This window comes from Benincasa hispida, chromosome 1 (assembly GCF_027475165.1).
Source record: "Benincasa hispida cultivar pf3 chromosome 1, pf3_genome.v1.1, whole genome shotgun sequence".
In the NCBI taxonomy this organism is placed as follows: domain Eukaryota; kingdom Viridiplantae; phylum Streptophyta; class Magnoliopsida; order Cucurbitales; family Cucurbitaceae; genus Benincasa; species Benincasa hispida.
Window position 1 is genome coordinate 67,812,123 of NC_143478.1, and position 20,485 is coordinate 67,832,607.

The 20,485-nt window shown below is 32.5% G+C and overlaps 2 protein-coding genes across 2 annotated transcripts; one reads left to right on the forward strand and one right to left on the reverse strand.

Annotated features, from left to right (window-relative positions):
• Positions 1-340: 340 nt before the first annotated feature.
• Positions 341-2,419, reverse strand: LOC120078477 (putative polygalacturonase At3g15720). Its single transcript, XM_039032748.1, has 8 exons — positions 2,288-2,419; positions 2,018-2,155; positions 1,660-1,833; positions 1,366-1,573; positions 1,177-1,258; positions 880-988; positions 675-791; positions 341-574 (listed from the first exon to the last, which is right to left on the reverse strand). The coding sequence occupies exons 1-8, from the start codon at positions 2,417-2,419 to the stop codon at positions 341-343; spliced, it is 1,194 nt and encodes a 397-aa protein (XP_038888676.1).
• Positions 2,420-19,728: 17,309 nt separating this feature from the next.
• On the forward strand, positions 19,729-20,115 carry LOC150038656 (uncharacterized). The gene has a single exon (XM_090314049.1). It carries the CDS (start codon positions 19,729-19,731, stop codon positions 20,113-20,115), a length of 387 nt encoding a protein of 128 aa, XP_090170175.1.
• The last annotated feature ends 370 nt before the right edge of the window (positions 20,116-20,485 follow it).

The following is a 20,485-nucleotide window of genomic DNA, read 5'->3' on the forward strand; positions in this document are numbered from 1 at the left end:
AAATGGTTACCAAATTGAGTCTAAATTGTTGTAAATATCTAAATATTAATGAAAATTATGATATTATTTTATATAGGGTTGTTATATTTCTAAATATTGTCAAATTAAATCACATGTTATCAATAGATGAGAAAGCTCATCGAATTCTAACCTTTCTTTTCGAGTTCAACAAGTGATCAGTGTGGAGGGTATAGATGATAAAAATGCGAGAATAGATTTGAGACTTGAACTTTTAAGTTAAAAATGTTGCTCAATAGAATTATAATTAGGAGAAGGAACACTAAACAATCCTTTCTCGAATATTACAACTCAATCATATATCAAAATGCATCTAAAAAAATTAATGAGATTTTGATAAGCAAGACACAATTGGGACAGTAGATAAAAATTTTCCATCCACATTTTGACAAATAGCTTTGGCTTCTTTTCCAAGAGTTATCATTTTTATGTTGACATTGTCCAGTATAATATTTGTACAACGAGCTCGAGAGCAGTTCAAAGTAATTGCATCTTCATTTGCTGATGTTCCATTAACTTCACGATATGTCACATCACTCACTTTTATGTCCATTCCCTAGAAGAAAAAAAAAAAGTCAATATTATAAATATATATATATATAGACAAAATGTAATAAGAACAAAGAAAAATTTTCATTTTTTTTTTGTATATTTACCTTTATTTTTCTCGAATATGCATAAGATGTGTAATATTGATCAATAATGATTGGATTTTTTGCATTCTTGAGTGTTATTTTCTCGAATGTGATATTCTTTGCATATCCATATCCACCCTGTAATTACAATCAAGAAAATTATTTATAACTATCTATATAATTTACATTAACATTGCATATAAATAAATTTAAAAAATACAATCACCTGCCAAGTCTTGATTCTAACTCCATTTTGAGTGCCTTGTAAGAGGCAGTTGCTTACATGAATATTTTCAACTACATTATATGCACCATCTTTTCCTAGGCTCCCAATGCTACATCATTCAAATAAACACAACATTCTTAGGGAAAGTAGAAATTATAATGATTAATCAATTTGTTTGAGAAGAAAATTTGAAAATTAACAAAACTTTGTTGAAATGAAAAAATGGAAAAAGAATATTATATCAAATGTAATATGGATTTTGTAAAGAGTTAAAAGAAAAACAATTATGATTTTTACCTTATGCCATGGCCAGGGCCACAAGTGATACCAATTATATTGATATCGGAAGATCCTTCATTAATGGCAATACAATCATCACCTACATTTTTACATGAATTTAATAAGAAAAAATTGAAAAAAAAAATGTATAATCATGAATTAAACTATATCAACTACAAAAAAATAATAATACTACTAATATTTTACCTGTTGCTATAAAAGAATCTTGGATAAGAACATTTTTTGATTTGGAAATATCAATTCCATCAGTGTTAGGACTCTCTTCGGGAGCAAGAATCTGAATATTAGAAAAAATAACATCATTGCAATCATTTATGGAGATGTGATTCCTGCCACTATTGATATGCTTCATTTCTTTCACTTGAAGTCCGTTGCAATTGTGGAAAAACAATGCCTATAAAATCATACATATTTTAGTTATTATTGGCATTATGAATCAATCCATCAAACCCTAAGTTTTATAAGGAACTTAAAACATACCGTTGGTCGTTTACAATGTTTACGATCACAATCTTTCCACCATAAAGAGCCTTGACCATCAAATTTTCCAGCTCCTTTGAGATTCAAACCTTCTATGTCATAAAATTGGACCCATTTATCTGCACCATCACTTGGCCATTCATCCTTGCTTGGAGCCATTAGAGTTCCTCTAAGCTATATATTTATATATTTAAGGAAAAAAACATGCAATTAGAAGTAAAATTTCCAAAATATTCAATCCAATCATATAATAACAGATTGTGGGTTGAAGTTAAGACTATTAAAAATGCAAATTTTATTAAATAATGTATTATAAATGTAGGGTGTTTTCTATGAGAAATAGAGTAAGATAAATTACATCAAAATTGACTTGATTAGACTTGCAAGGACCCTGAAATTTGAGAGGGTTCAAGAGGTAAGTTTTTCCATCAGGTACATGTAATGTTGGACTATCTTCTGTTGCTCCACATACATCATTCCAAGCTTTCAAAAAAGCCTTGTCACATAGAAAAATACAAAGAAAACAAGTTATTATAAGATTGTAGATCAAAGAAACAATCAGAAGTGTTTTTTTTTAAAAAAAAAAACAAAACAAAACAAAATTCACAATGTAGCTTATATTACTCACTTCTGAATCGTCTGCTTTGCCATTTCCAATTGCTCCATAATCAAGAACATTGAAATTGGATGAAGCCGATACAATCGATAAGGTTAGAATATCAATAGTAAATATGAAAATTAAAGCGAAGAGAAGCTTCATTTCTATGCCAAAATGTAGAATTTGAAGAGTAAAATGATGAGAAACGAGAGAGTAGAAGATCCAATCAAAATTTGAAGGTTGGTGAAAAATGAATGGATATATCATTCTTTAAATATAGAGAACACTAGGAATGAAATGGAAAATTCATTTTTAATTATTAATTATAAAACATAATGGAAAATTAAGAAAGGAAAATATCAATAGAATATAATTGGGAATTAATTATGGGCTTGATAAAAGCAAATATCCATATATTGATCAATACTTCAACTTTTTAGCATTTTGTGTTTTGTTGAAATGTATCAGAATACTAAAAATAAAGCAAAATGTGGAGGCATTTATTTTAGATGATTTCTTTTGCATATATAAATGGTATTTATTTTAGTGATTAATTCAATTTGTGGACCAATTATTTATTTTTATTAATTTTTCTTATGGGATATTTATTTTAGAGAATATATTCGTTGGATTTACTTCATGAGATTTTTTTTTTTAATTGCAATGGATTAATATTTTTAAGAATAATAACCAAGTGTATAATATCATTTTAAAAAATTGTAAATATAGTCAGCGATAGACTTGTATCGTTGGTAGACTCTTACAGAGTCTATCACTGATAGACTCCTACAATAATATAGTCTATCACTAATAGACTATTTAAATTTGGTTATATTTGTAATTCTTTTTTACATTAGGTTGTATTTGTTAATACTTTTGGTCTAATATTTATATTTACAACTTTAGTGCTTTCATTTCTGTATGAGATTTAGTAGCCTCTTTCAATAAACTAATTATATTCTTTTGTACAATTGTTAAGCTAATTAAGAGTTCAATAGAGTGATTTTAGAAAATTTAGTATATGAACAAAAATGTGTTACGAGTGCATGTTTAGGAAGCCCTAGATGGAAATTCAAAAATATAATATTTCATTGTAATAATTAATTTTATCCAATCAATAGTTAATTATTTAGATGCGTTAGTTTACATTTGATACTTTAATCATTTTTTAATATAGTTATAAGTTAAAAATAAAATACTTTATTTATTATTATTTTAAATCGACTAACTTAATTATGTAAAAACGAATAATGACTAACGTATATACAAAATAAATGATTTAAGTTTTTAAAAACGACTATGTCAAAAATGGAATATGCATTTTAATTATACTATTGAGTAATTGTAAATTGAATATCTAACATTTTTTCTAACTTGGGTATGAATAATATGCAAATTAAGTATTTTTTTTAAATATGTATAAGAATTTAAAAATTAAATAGGGTAAATTATATCTTTTTGGTCACCCAAATTTGAAAATCTATGAAGTTCATTCCAGTTTCAAAATTTTACAATCAAGTCCCCACTATTTATGAAATATTCAATTTAATCCCTAAATTAACAAGGGAGACATTGACTTAGTTTGTGTGTATAGGTATGGTAAGGGACGTTATAATGACGGTAAGTCAATTTGGTCCAAATTTATTGAAATCTAAACTTATTTTTTTGTTGGATTTGTTTCATGCATGAAAATTATTACCTTTTTGGTAATCTAATTGTTTTTTTTTTCTGTATAATTGGAAAGCTAATGAAGAGTAATTAAAAGAAAATGTATTTAGTGGATACATTGTTTTTTTTCCTCTCGTAAATTTTAATATTTGTATCTATTTGATTCCGGAATGAAAAATGTTTAATAGATTTTTAAGTTCTTAATTTTGTTTCTAATAAGTACTATAAGCATAATTTAAAATTTTAATAAATTAATTGATGTATTGGATGTTTTTTTGTCTAATATAATCCTAATAAATTATATATTTTTTAATGTTGAAGAACTTGTTTGACACTCTAAAAATTCCAAAACCAAATAAATACAAACCTCAGAGTTTAAGGACTAACCATGTAATATGCAACCTTTATTCTTCTAGAAACTAGTATTTTGAATTTGTGTGGTCCTTCTTAAAAAGGTTATGGGAATGAAGATGAAAAAATCTTACAAAAATATAAATGTTTATCCCTAAATTGGGCGTATGTTGTATCAACATTTAACAATAAACTTTCAATTTTATTGAATTGCATGCATCTAAACATAAATTTTGCAATCTTAACTTGCATTTTCTAAACGTATCGCAATTATTACTTTGATTTTCTTTTAGTACAACCATTGCAGAAAAGGAAGATCGTCCCTTTGACTTTTAGAGAGAAAGTTCATGTTAATTAAGTTCACTTTGGTCAATATGTTTTTGTAAAGGAAAAATATTTTCATATAGTATCATTGATTTAATATAAAACATATGTATGGTATAAAGATGATAAATTTCTAAGAAAAAAACAACATTAGAGCTAGTTTTTGTTCAGATTTGTGAGTTTTGTCAAAGTTTTCAAACTTAAATTTGTACCAAACTAATAGCACTAATTTTTCAATTACGAAGGTAAGTTGTGGCTTGCCAAAGTGAGATTCAATTAGCAGTAATTAACATTTAATATTATTTTTTTAAAAACTAAAACTTTGGTCTCTTATCCTCATAATTATTAACCATCCTTGTAATTTTATTTATGGTATGCAAGTCATATAATATTTTTAATTCATTACATACAAACATTAGAGGGGAAAAAATATTATAGAGGTGTAAAACCGAATCTTGACATCTTTTTAGTCCAACTACTGTAAAGGAGACTTTAACCACAAATTTCGTGGTTACCAACACATCGCATGTCAATTGAACTAATCTAAACATATCTACTAAAAGAGAAAAGTGGGTAATTATGTACAAAAGTTTTGAACTATTCTCTTAGTGATGTTCTCGACTATTTGATTTTATCATTATTTTGAGTTAAGAATTTGTTTACTACAAAACAAAAATTAAGATTGTGTTTACTCTCCAATTATTAAATTTTATCATTATTTTGAATTAAGAATTTGTTTGCTAAAAAAAACAAAAATTAAGATTGTGTTTCTCTCCAATTATTAAATTTTCGTTTGGTATGTCTTATATATTTTTTATATTTTTTATGGATTAGACATCCACATAAAGAGTGAGTCAATACCTCTTTATTAAATCGTAAAAACAATCCATAAAAATTAAATAACAAAATATTACTGATATGTATATAATATAAATAATAAGCACCTTTAACCTGTTTAAAACACAAAAAAGATCTATATATTAATTCAAATAATTTATTTGATATTTTTATTTTAAAATTTTTTTAGCAATAGTTTTTACATATCGACATTTTTCTTTATCGGAAGATTATGGCAATTTATTCTCTTCAAAATTGTGTCCTTGTTTGTTGGGCTCACAATATTTGTTTTGTAGGGTTGACGGTTATTTTGAGAAGAGAACTCCATTGCCACTGTCTTGCGATTTTGTCTTGAGTTGCAAGTGTCTGACCTTCGTGATGAATGCTTTGAGTTATATATCTCGATAGTTCTCATATAGAGACTACTATTAAAATATGCATAAAAAGGAAGAGGGGAATTCTCTAACATAGAGAAAGCTTGAGTTCATAGAGTGGAGAGAGCTTAATTGGAAGGAAAAAAAAAAAAAAAAAGATAATCCTCTTGGTGAGAAGAAGTCTTACACTTAGGGAGAGCTTGAGTGTTCATCTACTAATGTACCTATACTTAAGGAAATCCTAAGGTGTCTTGAGAGGGAGTCTCATATTTACGAGGATCCTAAATGTCAAGTCAAGAAGTCAAACTTTTTGTTTATCACTGTTCTAACGTTGTTTTTTTATAAGTGCAACGTTATAATTGTTTTACTTTGCATTAGCAGATTTATCTTTCTTAGACACATTGTCCTCTAGACGTAGATAGTATTTCACCGAACTGAATTACCAATTTTTGTATTGCATTTGTGTTTATGCTCTCTATATTTATCCGTGTTGTTCTTTAAAGTACTACAACATTGTACTTAACATTCATGACTCCATATCAGGTTACCTACCTATTTTTACTTTACATTTTTGTAAATTGAGATATTATTCAACAATTTTAAATTTACACGTGATTAATTAGAGGACAAATTCGTGGCAGATTAACTTGTGAAAGTTTGAGTCAACATTTCATCAAATTAATAAAAATAAAGATCATTTTTGTCCAACAAACAAGTTGGATTAGGCAAAGCCGTAGAAAATAAAATTGGGAGAGATTGGACTTTTCTCCACTACTAGTTTCATAATATATCAACTAAAATGCATATAATTAAATTAAAGATTTATTAGGATTTTGATCAACAAGGCAAATTTCGGAATGTAGATTTAGATTTTCCATCAACATTTCAAAAAAAAAAAAAAAGAAAAAAGAAAAAAACTTTATTACTGCATAACATTATTACTGCAACGAATTCAAGAACAATTCAAATAATTGCATTTTCAATGGTTGGCATTCCATGAATATCGTGATATGTTACATCCCTTACTATTATAATCTCCATTGCCTATAAATAAACTCACAAAAAATTATCAATATCCATGATATAAATGGATATAATATAAATTTGGGCTCTGATACGAACTAACCTTCTCTCCTAGGCTCATTTTGGAATTAGGGTGCTATTTTGTACCCATATTTTGTTATATTTTCGACCTTGTTGCTTATATTCTTATTTCGGTCAATTATACCCTTTGGTCCAAAATCACCCGTAACATTAGCCCCTACTCTAATGTTGAGTTTCGAGATTTGGCATCTCACAGTTATGAGTTAAACATTCTTGGTCCAACTTGGGAGTATAATTTTTTTCTAACTTGTGCTGCTTCAATGGCCCTGTCGATCGGCTCTCGGTAAGGCTAAGCTTCTCATTGTCTCCATATGAGGCGCTAAGAGACTGACACAACAAATCTGTAAGGTTGATGTTGGATACTTCTTTGAATCTTGTGAGAAAGATAGAAATTGGTTTCTTTAAGATCATAAGCATATTCTCGAAAGATGACTATCGATTTCTGAGAGGTGGTGTGGACAACAAGTAGCAATCTTGTCAGGAAGCTGAAAATCAATTTCTTTAAGATTTTAAGCACCTTCTTGAAAAAGATGAATAACAATTTCTGAGAGGTAAGGGAGTGACAATCTTGTCAAAAATATGAAAATCAATTTCTTTAAGATTGTAAGCACCTTCTCGAGAAAGATAAAGATCGATTTATGAAATGTGAGGGAATAGTAATCTTGACAAAAAGATGAAAATTGATTTCTTTAAAATTATAAGCACCTTCTCGAGAGAGATTTATATCGATTTTTGAGAGGTGAAGAAATGACAATCTTGTCAGAAAGATGAAAATCGATCTCTATAAGATTATAAGCACCTTTTCGATAACGATGAAATTCAAATTTTTTATGATTATAAACAACTTCTTCAGAAAGATTAATACCAATTTCTGAGAGGTGGGGTAGCTAGCAATATATTAAAAATCGACCAACTCCGACCGAAAATTAAACCGAACCCGACGAATATATTAATATTATATTTTTTCTTATATAGATTATATTATATTATGTTATGTTATGTTATATAAATAAATATAAATATTATTATATTATATATATTCTTATTATAAAATATTTAAATATATAAAAGAAATAGAAAAGAATCGAAATGCCTTAAACCAAAAAAAATATTAAAGAATAGAAAAAGAAAAAATAGAACCGAACCAGACTATCTTAAATCAAATCCAATCACCTTAAAAATTTGATTTCCTTGTTTAACGCTGATTGAATTTTCTATCTCGATCAGGTCAATTTCAGTGCCAGTTTTCATGAAAAACCAACCCCGTCTGACTTATGCTCACCCCTAGAAATATGTGTAAGACACATGCTAGCTATAGACGAAGCTTGGCCAAGGTTGGCTTTGACTTATGCGCACACAGTTCAACGTCTGTCTAATGATTTCCTATTCTTTGTCAAGGATGAGCTCTCAAATTCTAACCAAACAACTTAATTGTGCATGATGTGTAACTCTTTAAAAAGAGAACGATTCAATTTTTTTACCTCGCCCATCAAGTGCTTGGCCTTGATTGAGCTTAGCTTCAGTCAACCATATATTTCTTCAGTGGTTTTTTTGTTGCTTCCTTTGATTATTCTTTTGTCAAATTTAAATTCATATGATGAAATTGATTTGATACTTGCTTTTAAGATCTTACGCTTTTTGTTTAATAGGGAAGCATATCCTTTATAACTTCTGCTTTTATTTGATAGGGAAAAGCATATCCCCTGTAAATTTGCCTTTTTGTTTGATGGGGAAGTATATCCCCTGTGTAGTCCCCCTAAGATGGGCTCGACTTGGAATTGACAGGTCAGCTTTCCTTGGCCTAGGCTGGTCAGCCTCAGGTGGTGGTTTCTCTTTGATCAAGTTTCGCATGTCTATCTACCATTATCCTTTCATCTTTTAAAGTTATGACTGATCCTTGGTCTCTTGTGGTACTCCTCAACCTTGGACTCGTTCATTCCTCTTGCTCTCATTCCTTTTTCTCGTTTCTCCCTCTAGTTCCTCATCAACATATCGTCATACACTTTTTGCTCCATTTTTTCTTTTATCCAGATTTGTGTTCTCGCTTCTTCTTCTCACTCTTTGGTCTCCCTCTCGCTCCTCGGTTCTCGCTCTCACTTCTTCCCATCGCTCCTCGGTCATGCTCTATTTCATGTTTCATCTTCTATAGGTTCACAATTCATAGAGAAAGAGGTTGTAGAACAAAAAGAAGGAAAAAATTGCGAAGAAAAAGATGGAAGGAAGGAAAAAGGCAAATAAAGAAAGATGAAAATCACATAAGAAATAAGAATGAAAATCGGAAAGAGAGAAGGTTGAAAAATCGCATAAAGTAGAAAAAGCATCGATGGCAGTGGCTGCGTACGAATCAAATTAAAAAAAGAAACCTAAGTTTTTAAGAGTTTGACCATTTTAGTAATTTTACCCAATGTTGACATAAGCAAAACTTCAAAAATAATTGATTTTTAAAATCTAGGCCAAATCTCATTTGAACCTTTAAAAAGGAAAATTTGTACGGATGGCTTATTTTGGGGGGCCCAACTGAAAAATGACTCGCATTGAAAAAATCACTGAAATTTAGCCTTTTGCTTATGTCAGTCGCATGTGAAATTACCCAACTGCCCCTGAAGATGCGCTCGATAGGCCTCCCGTTATCCCAACCTTGATTCTTGATCCCATTATCCATCTCTTCAATCGATCCCTAATTCCAATCACTAGTCTAACTCTATGCTTCCTGATCCCATTTTCCGTTCCCAGTTCCCATTCCCTAATTCTAATTCAAGTCAGTCTCCACATTTTCTAATTCTGTTCCAATTCCCCGTTCCCAATTCCCGCTCCTGACTTTCTCGATCCCCATCCTTGCCACCAAACAAAATCATTTTAAATAAATTTGAAAAGTGAACGGTATATATCAAAAGTCGTATCTCTAACGCTTCTCACTCTTAGCCCACTATCATCCTCACACAGATTCTCCTACTACGTTTTTTTGGACCAACATTCCCACAATCCTCGTGCCTCTAACAACTTATAAAATTTCACTAAAGTTCATCATTTTGTTCAACTTCAAAGACAAAATCTCTGTTTATCACTTTCATTTTCTAATTTCGTCGTTTTGCATGCATTACTTTGGGTTAGGGTTTTTGTGCATGTGGTTCTTTCATTTGGTTCATTGTTATGGTCAGAGTTTAGGTTAGGAATTCGTCTGTGGGGATGTTATATGGTAGATGTAGGATTTTGAGGGAGAGTGGCATTTGTGAACGGGGATCGAGACGGAGTAAGAGAATCAAGAGAATTAAGCACTAAGATTGGGCATCATGATCAACTACAGAGACTAATATCGATATTGAGCACCAGGATCAACTACGAGGATCAATTACAAGTTTTTTGGTTATGCCCCGTGCCACCACAACGTTGGCATTTCTTGATTGGACGGTGTCTCAAGTAGATGGAATACGTTGCTCCCGACGGTGGCCCACCCTAACAAACCTTTTTAGTGGAAGAATCTTAATCTCTGAATAATCTGCTAATTTCTTCCATTCAGACACATGGCCAAGCAGAGTTACTGATTCTTCATATGCAAGTACAAGAGACTCAACATTATAAAGTTGGCTACAAAGAGTGAATGGGTTGTTGTTTTTCATTCTAAATGTAGAAATAGCATGCGAACATAGAATTTTTAGAGAATCAAGCTATCTTCAGCTACATTCAAACGTGTTAAGACTAACAATACCATCGAACCCACCATCCTTCACATGGAACCAATAACAATCAATTGGATTAACCTTGTACCGTCTCGCTTTTGCACACTCAAGTGACATTATCTTCTCCGCATAATTTGAGTGTGTAGATGTACTAGGCGACTAGTGGTTTTGTCGATTGTAGAATGAATCTTGGATAAATCCTCTAATGAATTCAAGCACAGAAACAATTGATAACTTCCTTCCTTCGATAATAAGTGAATTCAACCAATTAGCGGCATTGGTAGTCATGTTATTGTATTGGCTTCTATATTGATAACACCGACTCCATCATTCAATGCCAACTTCTTCCAAATATCGTCCAAAGCCTACCATCTTTGTAGTCCATTATTTGGTCTTAATACCTTTTGAATTCAGACACTTGGAATGCTCTGGCCGCTTGATCAAACAAGTTACACACTACTGCGTCTTTGAAATTCGTCTCGACATTCCTCTTCAGATGGAAAGTACACAACCCGTGAAATGTATTTGGGAATACAACATTAATAGTAAGGGTTATAGTAGGGTGACAATCTGAAACGAATACCAAATCGGGACAATCTCCAAGTGCATTTTTCAAGTTCGTCATAAACCACTTCCACAATTATATAAGTCAGAGGGTACAATTGATTATTGTTGTCCACAGAAACACCAACCAACATCGTACCTTTATACTTACCCTCCAAATGTGTGCCATCTATTGAAGACAATTCTTAAATCCTCGCAAGCATGGTCTGTAGGGATTTATGTCCTAAATCTAGTGTATCTCGTGGTTTGTAGTTTTGTTAACACAAATTATTTATCTAATAAAATCAGAGGTATTTTATTTGACATTTAGACAACATTAATTAAATCTAATAAACTAAGATCCAAGGTTATATCATGTCTCTTGAACAGTATGTGGATGACATATAGGTGGTTCATGTTTAGGTAATCAATTAAAAGGTCTGTAGTAAATGGATGAATGTAAAGGAACTCTTACCAAAGAGAACCAACGAGCAGAAGCAAGATTGTTCCAAACCTCATTGTGACAGAACATACACATTTACAATCAAACAACTATAGTTATGCATAATCTTGAAATTACAACATGCTTTCAAAGGAAAATACTAAAGATCGAGTGAACATACCCTTGAAGAACTTTTTTTCTCGTGTCCCTCGATCTAATTGTACGAACATTCAACAACACGAACGCTCAATAGCACGAAAGTCACGCTTCAACAATAACCTCGAACACCGACGAGTAACACCCGACCTTCAACTCTCGAACAGCAAGCAGACACCATCACGAGGCTACCTTGGTATTCTCAGTGTGAGAATCCAAAAGTTGTGAGCTTTGTATGGATTTGGTAGAGGTAATGAGGAATTGAATGATCGTGTAGACGATCGAGTAAGTGGGAGAAGATAGAGACTATCATGTAATCTTAGGTACTCGATCGTTTAGAAGTGAGCAACTATCGTATAGCAAACTGGATGCACGATCGTTTACACTCTCAAGCTATCGTAGAGCTTTTATTTAATGGCCCTTCGATTATCGATTGCTTATGAAAAAATGAAACCGATTTTCATTTTATCAATTAGTTACTATAACTTATCACAACTTCTCACTAACTTGGTTATTAGGAGAAAAAATCGAAACCAATTATGGGTTTTAATATCACATCTCATACAATATATAAACCATATTTCTTTTTATCCTTTATGGCATTTAACATTAATTCCTCCAATTAATACATCTAATACATCAATGCAATTATATCACATATAATTGAAGCAATTTAATTATATCATATATAATCAAATTCTCTCTTGTTAATTTCAACACTTCAAACCAACCCAAAAATTGATTCTACACATGAATCCATTGAGCTACCAAGGGGACCTTATAAACTTGTAGCTTGAAGCTCCAAAGATACGTGAATAACTGACTAAACTCTTTAATCACAATATCCACCATCTGTTAACTATCGGGTACTCCACTAAAGACCAACAGCTGCATTCTTCATGCTACGGATATATTTCAGTGTTCATTGGATATAACCAATCAACAGTACGATGAGCTTCCAAAATCGCTCAGAAGTACAATCCAAACAATTTATCGTTTCGCCCCTTTAATTACATCTAACTCCTTAACTATCACTGATTCCTCTAATGAACAATATATCATAGTCCTATTATGAGTAAACACTTCTCGGGCCAAGAGAAGTTGTGGCCCCATATTGTTCAAGCCCTAGAATCAGTCCTTAAGAGACCAATTTATCTACTTACCCCTACTTTGGGGAAGAAGTGAATTCTGTCTTATGTAGCTGAGTTTCCAGCTCCCCAATCAGACGAATCCCCAAAGTGGCAGATTTGAGTAAGTGATTTAGCCACTCGCACCATTGCAAATCAAAGGACCCTCCTCATAGGCAAGAGTTTCCAAGTCACTAAGAATTAAGGTCATGTTACCTATGGTCATCCTAGTGAAATGAAAGTCTCTATTATGAACGGTGTTATATAACAAAACTAAACATTTTGTGAACTGGTCTTATACAAACTCCTTTGTATAGAGCATTCCCGCTCGCATGTCTAATACATGAATAGTCAGGATCATACCATTTGTAGCACTTTACAACACTTGTAATATCTACAAAGAAGGCCACACTTGTAGCTCAGCAGGATAAGGTTTTTCTCCTTTATCAATATACTACAGACCATTAAAAATCAACGACATACCATTTTTAGGTTATCACTTAAAGCACGATCCACTTGTATGTCTTCACATACATGCTTAAGATTCAACGACAACCAGGGATCTTAGTTTATTGGTTTGTGGTCAATGCAACTAAAATATCTCATATTTCAAAAAATTTGGTGAATAAAGTATCTAATATTATTACATTAAAAATGGTTTGTTCATGTAGGTGTTTACAAATTACAGGACCCTACGAGATTTAGGGCATCGATGCCAACAGAAAGTTGGGTGCCTTATCTTGGTAACACTGCACATACGACCCACTTTCTAATTATTACATGAGATATAATTGTTACAAATAATATGAACCATATTTTTCATTTAAAGACATGTGAGTGGAGGTATCTTGTATATAGGAGTTTATACATAGACCGGACCACAAAATAATTAGTTTTTCTTTATAACACTGTTACTTGAAGAAACTAATATTTCACTAGGATGACCATAGGAGATTTGACCTTAATCATGAATGAGTTGTGAACTCCTGTTTATGACGATAGTCCTTTGATCTGTATGGGTGAGAGTGGCCATGATAACGGACTCAATAAGCCTACCATTTTAAGGATTTTTCTGATTAGGAAGCTGGGAACACAACTACAGAAGATGGAATTCACTCATTCTCATTCATTGGAAAAGTAGATAAATTGCTCCCTTAATAGTTAGATCCATGTCTTAAACAATGAGGCCCCAACCTCTCACTGGCCCGAGAGGTGTTAGTTTATAGTTGGACTATAAATTGTTTGTTCATTAGAGGAATCGATGGTACTTAAGGAGTTAGATGTAACGGTAAAGGTAAAACAATATTTGACCTAGCTGTAGTTATGAGCATTTGTAAAGGATCATCGCTCTGTTGATTGGTTATATCCATGGACACATAAACATATCTATAGTGCGAAGAGTGCGGCTATCGGTCTTTAGTGATGTGATCGGTAGTTAATGAATATTGATGAATTGGATTAAAAAAGTTTAGTCAATTAATCTCATATCATTTGAGCTTCTAATCTGTAGGTCCATAAGATCCCCTTGCTAGCTCACTAAAGGATAGTAATGAGGAATGATTTAAATTGTTCAAATCAAATGAGGGGGATTTTATATTAATGAGATTAATATATAATGGTTAATTATAGATATGATCTATAATTCAAATTATGTAAAGGAGATATATTTGAATAAGATTCAAATATTAGATTTATATGAATCGAATTCATAAAGAGATCTATACATATAAATATGTGATATTTATATGTTAATTAACTCGATATTAAATATGATTTAATTGATTAATTAATGATTAATTAAATGATTAAGATATAATGGAGATTGGAGGTTAATATAAATATATGATATTTATGATAATTAATTAAATGTATATTAAATAGAAAAATACTTGGAAAAGAGGTTAACCCTTCTCAATATAAATATATCCTTATAGCCCATTTACGGCAAAGGGTTTTTGGATAACAAAAAAAAAAAAAAAAAGTCTCCAAGCCTCCACCTTCTCTCTAACTTCTCTCTAACATCTCTCCAAAAATTCTCTACTATTTTCCTCCTCAAAAGTTCTTGGAGACCATTCTTCCAAGTTCTTTGGAATCCTAGAAAATAGCAAGGTAACTTTGTTGGTGGTATCCTTCTTCATTAGAGAAGTTCCATATCATTAATAACGGTGGAAGAGGAAAGCAAGAAGAATCAATAAATCCGAGTTTTGATTTCTTCTATTTTTCTTCTTTTCTAGCATGCTTATAGTTTTGTTTGAATGTTTATCCTATAAATGCATGTTTTATTTTACTATTTTTGTTTCCATAAAAATCGAATGTCTAAATGCAAGGCGTTCACACGCTTCTGTGGAATTCGATTCCTTCAATTAGTATCAGAGACAGTTTTTCTTACAATTTTATTTTTTCTTTTTAAACAAAAAATCAATTCATTAGGTGGGTTAGTTTTCTGCATTTTTCTTGAAAATGTATGAGGTTTGCTTCATAGATAATTTCATTTGTTGGCACCATAGATTGTAAAATTTTATGTTGATTTGATCCATGTTGAAGGATCTTATATCTAAAGAGTTCCATGAGCGTGTTCAGATCGCTCCGATCTCACAGTAGCCGAAATACGAATATATACATTCAATATACAGTTATGAAAACAAGTACTAATTATCGGCATGCTAAGAACAAGATAAAATCATAAGGGAGAGAGTTTCATACCAGTTGAAAACGTTCTTCACACTTCGAAACTCCAACGCAGCGGAAACCTCCACGCGATCTACCAACGCGCCCAGCAGCAGCGTCAACAACAGCAGCACGAACGACCGCGAACACAAATGTGGCGGGGACGAGACTACCATTAAAGAGCCCCGGGTATTCTCAGAGTGAAAACCCAAAGGATGGTCTTTGGTGAATTTGGTAGAGAAAGGAGGAAACACGAATCGTGTAGGCGATAAACAAGTGGGAGGGAAAAAGCCGCTATCACATAGCAGAAATGCTTATCGTTTAGAAGGAGTTACACGATTGTGTAGGATTTATTGAACGATCGTTTAGGAAAAGGTACACGATCGTTTAGTAAAAATGGCACTATATACGATCGTTTAGAGAAGCTATGCGATCATGTAGGAAACAGTGTGCGATCGTTTAGGCATGAGGTAGACAATCGTCTAGACGCAAAGCGCTATCGTATAGGCTCTCATGCGATCGTTTACTTTCACCAACGCACGTTTCCGAATTCTCTTCAAGCGATCTAACGACTGACGATCAAAATGAAAACCTTTTTCATTTTAATTCATCGGTTATATTAACTGACGCTCCCCACCAACCCACGTCCGAACGTGAAATTTGGATTAACTATCATATAATTAATCAATTAATTAATTAATACATATAATCATATTATATTTTTACCCTATAGTTTGATATCACGTATCTACTATAGTATTTTCTCCTCTACTTGATATAAATTATATTTATATCTAATTTCCTCTAAAATAATGTATCTCATACATTTAGTCAATTATATCATATATAATTAACCAGTACAATTATATCATATATAATCGAACTTCCTCTTGTCAATTTGAACTTTTCAAATTAACCTAAATACTGGTTCTCGACTTTATCCAAGCTACCCAGGGGACCTAATGGACCTGTGGCTCGAAGCTCCAACAATCCGTGAATAGCTGACTAAACTCTTTAGTCACGAGATCCACCATCCGTTAACTGTCAGACATTCCACTAAAGACTAACAACTTAAATCTTCTTGCTACAGATATATTTCTGTGTCCATCGGATATAACCAATCATGAGTACGATGACCCTTCACAGATGGTCGTAAGTACAGCTGGGCCAAAATACTGTTATGCCTCTATAGTTACATCTCACTCCTTAAGTACCACTGATTCCTCTAATGAACAATACAACATAGTCCAACTATATGTGAACACCTCTCGAGCCTAGAAAAGGTATGTGGTGCCATATCGTTCAGGCCCTGGAATCAATTTTTAAGGGAGCTATCTATCTACTTACCTCTGCCTCGGGGAAGGAGTGAATTTCATCTTGTGTAGCTGAGTACCCAGCTCCCAAATAAGATGAATTTCCAAAATGGTAGGTTTGAATCGGTGATCTGGCCACTCGCACCCATACAAATCAAAGGACCGCCCTCAATGACAGGAGTTCCCAACTCACTCAGGATTGAGGTCATGTTACCTATGGTCATCCTAGTGAAATGAAGTCTATGTCATGAACGGTGTTATATAACGAGACGTTAACACTTTGTGGTCAGGTTTTATACAAACTCTTTGTATAGGACGCCCCCACTCACATGTCCCCAACTGGAATGATTAGGATCAGATCATCTGTGACAAGTCACAACACTTGTGACCATTCCACAAAGCGGGCCGCATCCATAGCGTTACCAGGATAAGGTTTCCCTCTTATATCCATATACTACAGACCATTTTGCTTATCACTCAAGACATGATCCACTTGTATGTCACCACATACATGCTTGAGTCACATACAGATAACCAAGGATTTTATGTTTATTGGTTTGTGGTAAAGCAAATAAAACATGTAACTAAGCAAAATACAAGATGTGATGTAAATATCATATATTAACAACACAAGCATTCGTACATATTGTTTACAAACTATAGGACACGAGACTTTAGGGCATCAACCCCAACAGTAAGGACCTATTGTTTGCATTTTTTGCAATCGAGTCTGTATTTTTGGGTCAATCGGGGTCACAAACAAAGTAGTTCGAAGCCTAGTTTTTCAGGGAAAAATAGAGGATTTTATTTTTGTCTCGTGGCATCTGGTATCTTACCATGAGATGATTACTTGTGACGGGATGCATTCCATGTGATGGGGTGATTTTCTTTCAAAGCAAATGAGCTTGAAGGCTGAACGCAAACCCATGCGACAGGTAACATACCCATTCGGCGAGTCGATGCCTATGTAGTGAAGGGACTTAGGCGCAATGGATGCAATGCTCACAGTCGCATGCGAAGGAACGATGACCATGCGTTGAGCTTCATTGGCCAACGCATGCAATACCCGAAACCCATGCATCGAGTGAGGCAACATACGTCAAGCACATCGTCTGTGATGCATGGAGTTCAGCGAAAATTCCTTGTCCGTCTCAGTTTGTACATCATGGAAGGTACCTGGTAGATAGCTGATCGCAAGAGTCTCTTCCAACGCAAGGATGACAGCTTTCCTTTGTAATTTTAATTTTTTTAAGATTAGGGTACCAATATTTGGTCTATCATAGCTTTTATACAGTTTTAAATGAATGCGATGTATCAATTAACTGTGTGTTTTATATGTTGTGTAATGTATGTCATATAGTTTTAAAATCCCACCTTAAGATAAACATGATCATGCATCATATAAATGTTATATGGTTACATAATTAATATAAGCACACTCATGCAGTATAATATAATTGTTTTATTATTTGAATGCATGTTTTGAGTAAGCATATTCATGCATCATAAATTTAATAATGTATGATGTAGAGAAATTAATATGTATGTTTATTTTTTCATGTATGATAATTATAAGCGTTATAATTTGATGAAAAATGAACTTTTCATTGAGCATGACGTTACTTAGATTAATATATACGTTATATTTAATCAAGGTCGTCATAACGCAAATGAAAAAGAATTTTGAAAAATTCATTATTTAATAAGGTCATAAGTTAAATGAATTAGATTAAATCGATAATCAAGAGTTGCATGTAAATATAAGTTCAATTTTTTTTTTTAAATGTTTTGAAATTGATACACCTAGACTTATGTTAAATGTATTTCTAGTGAGATTCGAAATAGGTTAATCTTTTAATTTGTTTTAATATGATCAAATGAACTTGGTTAAAATATTAAATTTATAAATAATTTCCCATAAGGGACCTTTGTCTAAGGAATGTTCTGTCTAGGTTAAGCTTTTTAAACTGACGGAAACGAAACACCTCTACCTGGGAACGGACCTGGACAGTGAATTGGGAAAATATTTTATAAGCATGAAATAAGTGATTATTTTCACTAAAAGGGTTTAATGAACAAAAACACATATTATTAAATGATTCAATATAAGTGTTATATTGAGGAAATTTAACAAGGACTTGGTTAAAATAATTTAGCTTTTTTTAGTCTAAGTTAATAAACCCAAAAGGTAAAACATTTAGTGGGAGAAAAAAAATATATGATATGTCATTTTTCCACCCACATAATCCTAAAGAGTTCACAAAATGAGATTCACGCTCGGCCTCGTGGTACTCTAGGTGGATACTTCCTTAGGAAGGTAATTACATGAGTCAATATCAAGGTGAATGGAGAAAGTGTTTACAGTAAGTGGGAGAAGGATGTGTGACAACATATCTTGCGGTCTCCTTCGTTAGTTTGTAATGTTTCATTCATGCTCGGCCTCGTGGTGCCTTTGGCGCACCCTCCCTTAAGAAGGTATTTGTATAGGGGAAGGGCATTACAAACTCCAGAAATAGATAAGCACCAATTATGTTCTTCTTCCCTGGGGCAGATTGGTTGGAGCGGGGTTATGAGGTTGAAAATGAAGGGTTATACTTACGATAAAGCATTAAGGCATATAATGATTTATTGACAAAATGAATGATAATTAAATATTATATGAATAAGAAGTTATTCTGGGATAATATTTGATTGAGAGTGTCTCACTTCAATGATATTGGGGTTCATTAATTTTTGCTAAACTGATTGGATTAAAATGAAAAATGAATTTTTTGCACAAGTGTCGAATATAAGTAATTTGTTTTTGTATCAGCATGTCTAGCTTAATCATTACTTTGCTTGACGCCGAAAAATTAACTAGAGAAAACTATATAACTTTGAAAACTACAATGAATACAGTTTTGGTAGTGGGTGACCTCAAATTCGTTCTCATGGAGAAATTTCCTCCAACCCCTAGGCACAACACGTCACGAAGTGTTCGTGATGCTAATGAGAAGTGGACCAAAGCCAATGATAAGGAAAAGGTCTATATGTTGGCAGGCTTATCTGAGATCCTGGTAAAAAAGCATGAGACCATGATCACTGCATTCCAGATCATGAAATCATTGTGTGACATGTTTCGAAAACCTTCCTCACAAGCCATGCATGATGTTCTTATGTTCTTTTTCAGTGCGCAGATGGCTGAAGGATCATCTGTTAGGGAATATGTCTTTAACATGATGAACCATTTCAATACCACTGAGATGAATGAAAGTCTCATAAATGAGCCCAGTTGAGTGAGCTTTATCATGCAATCGTTGTCAGATAGCTTTATGCAATTCCATGGCAATTTTGTTATGAAAAAAATTGACTATAACCTCACCACCCTTCTTAACGAGCTACAAATTTTTTAGTCTTTAATGAAAGCACAAAGAAATAATGGAGAGGCAAATGTTTCTTTCTCCATGATAGCACTTGAAATGTGCTATTTTCTCTACTTAACTCAGGGTTGTTTAGCTACTTAATTTGGTTTAATTGCTTATTTTGTAGGACTCGAGCGTATAAGAGGTTGGATCAAGCGTTCGAGACTTAAAGACGCTAAAATGACAAAATTAGAAGCTAAATCGATCAAGTGACCAAAAAAGGGAAGAATGTCTGGACGCAGAG